Below are 10,578 nucleotides of genomic sequence, written 5' to 3'. Positions count from 1 at the left end.
TTACTAATTGTCAAGCATGTTCCAGTTTGAATGACTTCTATTTTTGTATTCTCCATTTATGTTAGCAGTGTATTGTTAGTCACGTGTTGTTCGTAGGTGCTGGAAAATGGAACTGTTTGCTTATGGAACGGCCTTGATGTGGACGTGTCCTTAGATGGAGGTGTCTATCTTAGTCGTGTACTTTTGACAGGTGTGTCCTTTTGGCGGATGTGTCTTTTGAATGGATGTGTCTTGTTAACCATAGATGTGTCTTTCATATTTTTTCGGATGTGTCTAGATTTATATGGATGTGTCTTCTGCCACATGTGTCTTATAAGAATGTGTCTTTCTCGTGTTTGCATGTAATTGCATATGTGTCTTCCATGTTCCTGCCTAATTTCACAGATGTGTTTGTTTGGATGTGGCTTGTTAACCACATATGTGTCTTCCATATTTCCGTGGATGTGTCTAGGTATATATGGATGTGTCTAATACCATACGTCTGTTATAAGAATATGTTTTTTTTTTTGTGTTTGCATGTAATCGCAGATGTGTCTTCCACGTTACTGCCTAATTTCACCGTGACTTCTCTGAAGTTGTCTAGATCTATATGGATGTGTCTTCTGCCACATGTGTCTTATAAGAATGTGTCTTTCTCGTGTTTGCATGTAATTGCATGTGTTTTCCATGTTCCTGCCTAATTTCACGAATGTGTTTGTTTGGATGTGGCTTGTTAACCACAGATGTGTCTTCTATATTTTCCTTGGATGTGTCTAGGTATATATGGATGTGTCTAATACCATACGTGTGTTATAAGAATGTGTTTTTTTCTGGTCTTTGCATGTAATCGCAGATGTGTCTTCCATGCTACTGCCTAATTTCATCGTGACTTCTCCGAAGTTGTCTTAGCATGGATGTGTCTTATACATGTCGATATATTTTTAAGTTACGATAGCATGAAGGTTTCAATGAAGTCCTAATTGATTCATTATGAGGCATAACTCACACCTTTTTTTGGATAGTAACCGTAATATTAAGAAATGCAGCCTAATATCAAAAAACTCATTAAGTAATGATATATCCTCAGCTTAAAAATGTGAGTTAAATAAAAAACCTGAATACTTTGTCAAAAGATAAGTGGAAAAAAGTAAATACTAAAGAAGGCAAGTAAATACTAAACTTAGAGGTTGTGTACTCACGCTGAAATTGTCTTTCAATTGTAGAACTTGATGAACAGGGGACAACTCCTTTAGAGTCTGCAGCATCATCTTCCAGATCCTTCTGCTCCTTGTTCCCAAGCACGTTGTCATACTCATGCACGAACTGAACCAGTCCACTCTTGCAATGCAAGTAACCACCGAAAAAGGCATGCATACTCTCACTTCGTTGAGTACTTATCATACCTACCCAAAATTCACCTTGAAAATAGATTGGAACCCACATTTGACGTTCGTCATAAAGGTCTACAAAACCAACAGAAAAAAAGTAATAATCACTATAATGAACAATTAGCTACATCACAACACACACCTACAGACTTAGTGAACTAAGTATTTTCAAGAAAAAGCTTCCATAAAAAACCTACTATAAAAGAAGAATATAAGAGCACAATACAGAACGAACCTGATAGCCATCTGTTTTGCTCTAAGTTAAACTCAGCAATGAATGCAGACCAATCCTTCTCGAAAGATTCCACAGACCTGGCATTCCAAACAGTGCCATGCATTCTATCATTTATTTCTCTGTACCGAGCATATCCTCCAAGCTTATGCGGTATCTTCTTCATTATGTGCCATATGCACCATTGGTGGTGAGTATCTGGAAGGACATTCCTAATAGCACCAAACATGGATTTGCACTGGTCCGTGATGATGGCCTGTGGGGGAGATTCCATGCACCTCAACCATTGCTTAAAGGCCCACTCAAAGCTACGAATTTCCTCATTTTCCAGCAAAGCACATCTGAGCAGAGTGGACTTGCCGTGATGGTTGACACCAACAAAAGATGCAAATGGAAGTCCGTGCCTATAATAAATCTAGCCAAAATTAACAAAAGCATGCTAAATGTGAAATTCATTAAACCTTTGAATAGAGGCAAAATATACTAACATACTTATTTTTACTGTACGTTGTATCAAACGATGCCACGTCACCATAATATTCATAGGAAGCCCTGCATCTTGCATCTACCCAGAGCACACTTTTAAACTTGTTAGCTTCGTCTACATCAACTGCATAAAAGAAATTCGGGTTGATATCTTTCATTCGCATGAAATAGCTAATCATTTCCTTCACATCTGCGTTTCCATCAGCACAGTGCAGATTGCTCGTAATGTAGTTCCTCACATCCTTTTCTGAGTAACCTAAATTCGACGAGCCACCAACCTCGTTCGCCAGTGCGAGATAAGTCTTGTTGGGCCGTATGCCAGCCTCATCGTTGTTCTGAATCACACACTTGGCATGCATGGTCAGTTCCCTGTACTCAGTGTAATGCATAACTTGCTTGGTAGAACACAGGTGGGTGTGCTTCAGTTCTAATGTGGAGACCATCCAATTATCCTGCTGCCTATCAAGCATCACGTACATCCTTGCTTTGCATTCAGCTGTTGTTATTCTCTTTACCCGAGTTGCTGCCTTCACTCGAGACTCCCGATAACCTTCACGACTACAGTGTAACAATTGGTTAATGGGTATCTTTGAATCCGTCCTGGTCTTGTCAAAGTTGGTATTCCTAATCCTAGTCACGAAGCCAACTTTCTTTGCATAATTAGAATAAAACTCTTGTGCCCGCTGCAAGGAAACAAATCTCAATCCTACGTACGAAATTTCATCTATTGGAATTCTAGTGTGATCGGGTAACTACAAAGCCATTCAAAAAAAATATCATTCAACACAAAAAGTACTCAACTAATTAAAATAAAAAATACCTCGCTTCTTTATTCAGCAAAATAAAGAATATTTCACACCTCATTATTCACTGCCATTGCATCGTCCTCTACTTGAATAATGTTTACAGATTCTTTCCCCTGAAATTGATATCCGAGGACATATCAACAAAAGACATATCCATCCACCGTTTGACACTCACAAGAACTCTTCCACCAACCACTTATCCATTGATATCACCAACTAATAAACAATCGAAACTAAACTGGTATAGAACAAACATTGATCAAAGTTGCAAACATCAATTAAATATGGTGACCAAACAGAATAATAAACCATATGAAAATGTAGCACCATTCTAGCATAGTTGAAAGAAAGATTATCCACACAATTCCTAATTAAACAAATGAAATCACAATTCTTCCAACAAAGCACATCTCTGTTAATAACTCAACAACAAACTAAAAAACAAGTTACACATAAACATAACCAAATATATTTCTACCCCACAAATTACCTTGTCGACATGTTGTGTGTCATCTTCACTAATCGATGGAACATTAACGTCGCAAGAATTATACTGATCACTATCATCATATGCAGTGCTGTACGATGCTTCTTCATAAATTGCTTGGTCCGTCGACATTATGTGGTCCTCGTGCATTCAATGAAGACACATGTACCTTACCGAAGATGGTTGAGGAGAAGAGGGTTGCATGACACCTCCAAAAACACACGTCGCAGTTCTCTTCCACGGAAGGAGAAGCGGGATCCGGGTGTATGCGTAGTCACCGTTGAAGGGTAATGTTGGCGTCTCAGTGACTTGGAAAGTCCCACGAAGGAGAAGTGGCCTCCGGGTGAAGGCGCAGTCACCGTCGATGGAACAAATGGCGGCGTCCCGGTAAGATAAAAAGCAACCCGACGGAGACGCAATCAGCGAGAACAATGAGGATTAGGTTTGCGTGACGGTGTGCCCTGCTACGTTCGTACTTGGCGTGAAAGTCTCATGTTACGTTAATACGTTACCATTCCTTGCTATTTCAAATTGCAATGTACTGGACCCACTAAATTCCTAATTGAAATAACAAATTATATTTTAATTAATTTTAATTAGTGTTGGTAATAGTTGGCAGATACAACTCTTGGTACTCTATATTTTTTTTTAATCTAAAAAATATTGTTATTATGTTAAAGAGGAAAATTAAAGATAAAGATTAAAAAGACATAAGAATGACTGAATAGGGTATATATATTAATGGTGTGATGGTGGTTAAATCAGGGGTGAGGTGCAGAGTATTAATCATAAATTGCAACTTCTAGCACCTCGTCGGAATCAAGGCGGTCTTTCACAACACGTACGAGCATGCTGTTAGTGTTAATTTTGCATATCTTACTTTCATTTTTTGAGATCAAAAGAAAAAAAAAATTGCAGTTTGATTTTAATAAAAGAATCACAACACGTACGAGCATGCTGTTGGTGTTAATTTTCTTTTATTTTTTCTTTTAGTTTTTGAATTTTTTTTGCTAGAACTGATTAATAGACATGTAGTTTTAAAAAATTATAAAATGAAATTTTTTTAATAACTCATATCATAAAAAAAAAAGATTTTATCATGATTAATTGATTAGATTGTTAAAACTCAAGTTAAATTAAGAATTAGTATAAATTATAATCACATAATTTATTTTATTAAATAATTATTTTATATATATATATATATATATATCACAGAAAATAATTAACCCTTTAATTAAGAGGAGGTCGGATAGAATTCATATATATATATATATATATATAGAAATGTAACATTTCCCTGGTATAAGATCATAGATGATAGATGACATAACTTACACAATCTCAACTCTCAAGGGAACTATTTATAAAATATCAAATTAAGTTGATTGTCTAAGCAACGATCAGACAGCTAAGAGACAGGGACAAATCAATGAAAATATACAGACCAAAATTGACATTTATACATGACTTGCTCTAAGGAAGTAGTTAATTAAGAAAATGTTCTACTAAAAAGTTTAGCAAAAAAGGTAGAGGAAAAATATTGGCACATACATAATGTTCAAAACTATCTAGTCATTCTTTGTCCATGCCTACTTGATGAGATTAGTGCAATTTGTCGGTGTTATCCTTTTCCAAAAGTTTTACTACTTTGCTAAAACATACAAACGTCCAAGAGGCTCTCTTGATTGATTCTTTTTTCAAAAAGGAGCTAAACAAAATGTTGGAATAGTATATTTATTTCCAACCTAACAGACAAGTACTACAACTTTTTTTCATTGTTGAGATGCGTTTGATAGTAACTACCCTCTTTTGCTGGATGCAACTTGCCAAAATTTCATGACACCGGCACCTTTATTGGCTTCACGAATACACCATACACACAGACACCAAAGTAATGATCCTTTTTTTTTTCCGATAATGCTAAATGTACAAGTTCTTTTAACAATTAAGTCCAACCAAAAGTTGAAAGGAGGTAAAGAAGATGTTAGAATTAATGTTAAATGCATAAATAATATAGATCAGAAAATACGTCTAAAAATATTTGATTAGACTTAGTTACAAAAATGACTTAGGTCTAATTTAGATAAACAGTTTAATTAAACTTCTTTTGACAAAATATCTTAAACAATAAATGGCTATATTAAAAGTAGTTTATAAATAAGTTATTTTGTATTTAGATTTTTAGCTCTAAAAGTGCTTATTTTATAGAAATGTGATAAAAAGTAGTAATATTATGAGAGAAGTCATTTTTTTTAACTTCTCTATAAGTTCCTAAATAATTTTTTAGAAAGCTACAATTTGGTTTTGAAAATTGCACCAAACATTAATACTATTACTTTTCATAAGTCAAAAACTCAAAAAAGTTACTCTTAAAACTTTCTAAACGGTCCTTATTCATCTAGTATTTTTCTTTTTCTTTCTCTTAAAAAGAAAGTAAATATTTTGTTAATTAAAAAGAAATGACAATAGATGATTTGATAAACATATATCGAGAAATGGCTATACTCAAGGTCACTCTCAAACAGGGCAAAGAAACAACATTATTAACGAGAGGAAATTGAAAGAATATTTAAACGACGCTTTAGAATTGTTGCTAAATTATAAAAGGTATGTCATGAGAATGGAATTGAGGAGCAAACACCTCAGATTCTACCCCACCTTCATCATTTTCATCACTATATAATCACTGAATGATGCATCCACAAAAACACTCTAATAGTGATGCTTGGAACAGAAAGACATCCCTAGTAGAGAGGCCAGGCGACTACATGCGTGGAAATTAATTAACTAAACTTTGGCAACAATATTTACTATCTTCATTCTCACCTATCCTCCTTGGTTATATATATATATATTCTTGATTTAAGGTGGTTTCTCCAGTACTTATTATCTTAGGTTTGGTATGATAAATTAAAAAAAAAAGGTTTGTGTTTTTGAATATTTGGTAAATAGAAATATTTATTTTTATTTGTATTTTTTAAAAGTTATAAATATTTTTAAAAGTATTAGTTTTGGTTTAGTAAAATTTTTATTTTTTAAAAGTAGTTTATATAATTTAGTTTTTTTTAAAGATAATTTTTTAAAAATTATAATATCTATATTTAGTAAATCAAATTAAAAATAATTTTTAATAAGTACAAATAATAATAATTGTATTTAGTAAAATAAATTTAAAATTTAAAAATATTATAATAAACATAAATGTAAGAATTAAATTTACAAATTAATTAATGTATGAGATTATATTAGATTTTTTAATTTTGATAAGCATATGCTAATTTAAAAAAAAAATTATTTTAAGTACTTTAAAAAATATTTATATATTTCAAAAGCTGTAAATACATCTATATAGTCCTTTTCATTTATCAATCACAAAATGAGAGCTAAAAAGCAGAAGCATATCTTTAAAAAATTTTATCAAATCAAACTTTAAAGAAGTTATTTTTAAAATTAGCTTGTTCTAATATATTTGGTTTGTCATTATCAAAATGAAAAAGATTGTTAGATTCATAAATTCAAAAAGATTATACAATAAAATTAGCTATTAATTTACAATATATATTAAAACACAAAATACATATTAAAATTGAATTAAACTTACACATGTATTTATACATAAATATATAGTGGTTAATTTTAATGTATAAATAACATTTTTGAATTGCAAATTATGTTAAAATTATTGTATGATTAGATTTTGCATTTGAATGTTGTGGAGTTTGTGGCCAAAATTAAAAAAGAGACAAAGCAGGTTGCAGTTTTTAAATATTAGCGATGGGCTCATTCGCTGCAAAATCTAATAATAAAAATCAATGCAATTATTGACAGATTATATTCATTACTATTATATTAAAAATGTTGGATCTGGATTTTGTATAGTGATGAATCTTTTTTAAAGTCTATTGCTAAAATCTGTCACAAATTATAGCAACGAATGAAATTTCTCATTACTAGCGACACCACTTTGAGGGTTGGATATTATTCAACACTAATAATTTCGTTGCTAAATTTGATATCCATTATAACCTATGAAAATTTATCACTAATGCGAATAATTTTAGTTGTGTGATCGCATGGAAAGATGAAATGCTTCTTCAAATATTCCAATTTTTAAGGTGCATATACATTTAATGTTAATAATTTTTCAATGTTTTTTATTTGTAATTTTTTTTAAGAATCTATAATTTCATTACAAAATTTTTTAAAGGATTACTAAATTTATTATACTATATATTATCTAAATGTGACCTCTGACTTAGTGGTACAAATTTAGATAACATAAAATATATCATGAATCACACATTTCGAATAAAATAAAAGTAATAGACGGTTACCTCTCTCTCTCTCTCTCTCTCTCTCTCTCTCTCTCTCTCTCTCTCTCTCTCTCTCTCTCTCTCTCTCTCTCTCTCTCTCTCTCTCTCTCTCTCTCTCTCTCTCTCTCTCTCTCTCTCTCTCTCTCTCTCTCTCTCTCTCTAAGCAAGTTAGGCAGATTTAACTATAAAGTTGACAAAAATCTCTTACATATTACCGTCGGATAATTTTCGATGATAACTTTGACGCCACACATTATGTTTTGTGTCATATTATCTTCGGATTATTTATCCCACATAAAATTTGACGAAAAATTTGACAATAATATGTATTTTACATTTAATTAAAAAAATTTATTGACAGATAATCATATCCGACTGTAAATTCGACGGTAATTGTAATTTTTTATTTTGTATTTTGAACTTGTTAGAACTCGATAGTCAATAATTAAAAGTCAAATCCCAATTAGTGAAAATCAAATAGTAATTTTAATGAAAATAGTGAGTTATATATAATATGAAATATCAAGTATACAGAATTAAAACTCGAAGAAATAAAATGATGTCAAACAAAATAAAACAAAGCCTAAATAACTACGAGTCCTAATAGTCATCGTCGTCGTCATCCTCCTGATCCTGTTGAGGCAATAATCTAAGTGGTGGTGTCAGTGCCTGTCCTGGCTCCTGTGTAGAGGAAGAGGAGCCTCCTCCAGTAGCACTGCTGCCACCAACGTGCATCTGCTCATAGTACACTGCGTATCTATCGTTGCATCCGTTGAATCTGCTCTAGCTTCTATCACAGCTCCTGCATTAGGGACTCTATCTCTGTATCGCGAGCATTTATCCCTCTCTGTCATGCATGCGAGAATCTCGTTATACCTATCTTCAGATAGATGCAGCTGGTGATTGACAATGGCGAGATATCGGTTTAGAAATTCACAAGTTAAAACTCGAATTCGTTATAAGTATAGTACTAAATGGGTAAATAACCCTATCAAAGTTTAATAAATTGTCACAATTCAAATCAAATACCAGGAGTTTTAAATTTCGAGTCGTTCTCCCACAGAATTGCAGTCGGCCGGGTGTGCATCATTGGCTATGGGGAAAATTAGGATTTTGATAGCAATAAACAATAATTTAAATAGCAAAAAATTAAAGAGCAAACAATATAAATTATAAGAGAAATTAAACTAAAAGCAATTAAAGCAAAGGAAAGAAAATTCAAATGCTAAAAAGATCTTAGCAAGGGTTGAGAGTCAAGGATCATTATCCTTGTCATTAACCACAAACATGACAATTATAAAGAGTTAATTTCATTTAGTCAACCCCTAAACATTGGAGAAAGTCAAATAGTTATAATTGATCTTAATCCACAAATCTTAACTAACTCACTAATTAGGCTTAGTGAACGGATATCGTTAGTGGAAACAAAATCAACTAACAACCCTAAATCACCAATCAATATCAGACATTGATGCGTAGCGGAAGTCAGCCAATTAAGAAATTAATATAGAAATACGTTGCGAGTATAGTTCTTAACCAGCTAAAATCCACTTATCAATTTAGAAGGGTTGTCACAAAATTAGAATAAAAATACTGGGAGTATGAGTCCCAGGTCGTCTCCCAACGAGTTGACAAAAGAGTGCTATCTTATTAATCAGGAGGTTTCCGAGAATTTTTAAGAGTTGAATAACAGAAAATAAATAATTGTAAATTAGTGCAATGAAAATTAAAAGAAATTTATATTATTCAAAGTAAAAAGTCTTGACTGGGAGAATGATTAATTGGAAGTTCTATCCTTATTGGAATTCTCTCAAGTGTAGTATAAAGAGGTTGTTATTTTCACTTAGTTAACCCTTACTAAATAAAGGAAAGTCAAGTGATTGAGCTAACTCTTATTCGCAAATCCTAGTCCTCTCCCTTGGGAAGGTCTAGCGTTAGTAAATACAGAATTAGCCAACAACTTCCAATTTAACTAATCACTTGAGCATTCCAACTCAAGTGTCTCCTTTTAATCAACCCCATGTCAAGTTGGGAGTCTACTCCATTGACATGGATACCATCTTCGTTGTTGGGAGTTTGGAGCAGAAAAGAGGCATGATAATGGAAATAAAATTGAAAGTAATTAAATAAATAATAAAATTAATTGAAAATGTACTTCTTGCATTAACAATTCATAAAAATAATCCAATTGTAAATCTGAACAAAATTAAGGATATGAAAGAGTAAGGGACAAAGAAAACAAACTAGAATAATGACTTCAATGGAGGTGATGACTCTTCTCAATATCCAAAGCAAAAGCAATAAAACTATTAAACTATGAATGTGTAGAAAACCTAGAAGAAGAGTGATTTCTCTCTCTAGATTCAGATCTAAAAACTAAAACTATGCTAATGAGAATGTGTCTTGAGTCTCTACATGTTCTCTGGCTCTAGTCTGTATTTCTGGGCCGAAAACTGGGTTAAAACTTGGCCCAAAATCGCTCCCAGCATTTTCTGTTATTTCTACAGATCGCGCTTGTCACGCGTGCGCGTCAGGCACGCACTCGCATCGTTATGCGAACTCCAATCCACGCGTACGCGTCAAGCACGTGCACGCGTCGCTGCAAATTTCTCCATATCGCGCGCACGCGTGAGCCATGCTCGTTGGTTATCTCCTTAGTTTCTTGTGTTCCTTCCATTTTTGCAAGCTTCCTCTCCATTCTCTAAGCATTCCTGCCCTATAAAGCCTGAAACACTTAACACACGAATCACGACATCGAATGATATGAAGGAGAATTAAAATACTCAAATTAAAGACTTATAGGAAGCAAGTTTTCAACTATAGAACAAAACTGGAAGGAATTGTAAAACCCTGCAAATCATATGAATAAGTGTGCAAGGACTTG

At 33.0% G+C, this 10,578-nt stretch overlaps 1 protein-coding gene across 1 annotated transcript; it reads right to left on the bottom strand.

Annotated features, from left to right (window-relative positions):
- Positions 1 to 1,012: 1,012 nt before the first annotated feature.
- Positions 1,013 to 3,510, bottom strand: LOC112733063 (protein FAR1-RELATED SEQUENCE 5-like). The gene is made up of 6 exons (XM_025781924.1): positions 3,382 to 3,510; positions 2,945 to 3,004; positions 2,092 to 2,837; positions 1,603 to 2,003; positions 1,179 to 1,442; positions 1,013 to 1,026 (listed from the first exon to the last, which is right to left on the bottom strand). The coding sequence occupies exons 1-6, from the start codon at positions 3,508 to 3,510 to the stop codon at positions 1,013 to 1,015; spliced, it is 1,614 nt and encodes a 537-aa protein (XP_025637709.1).
- Positions 3,511 to 10,578: the final 7,068 nt, after the last annotated feature.

The sequence above is a fragment of the Arachis hypogaea genome, chromosome 13 (genome assembly GCF_003086295.3).
Source record: "Arachis hypogaea cultivar Tifrunner chromosome 13, arahy.Tifrunner.gnm2.J5K5, whole genome shotgun sequence".
NCBI lineage: Eukaryota > Viridiplantae > Streptophyta > Magnoliopsida > Fabales > Fabaceae > Arachis > Arachis hypogaea.
This window is presented reverse-complemented; position numbering and strand designations above follow the sequence as displayed.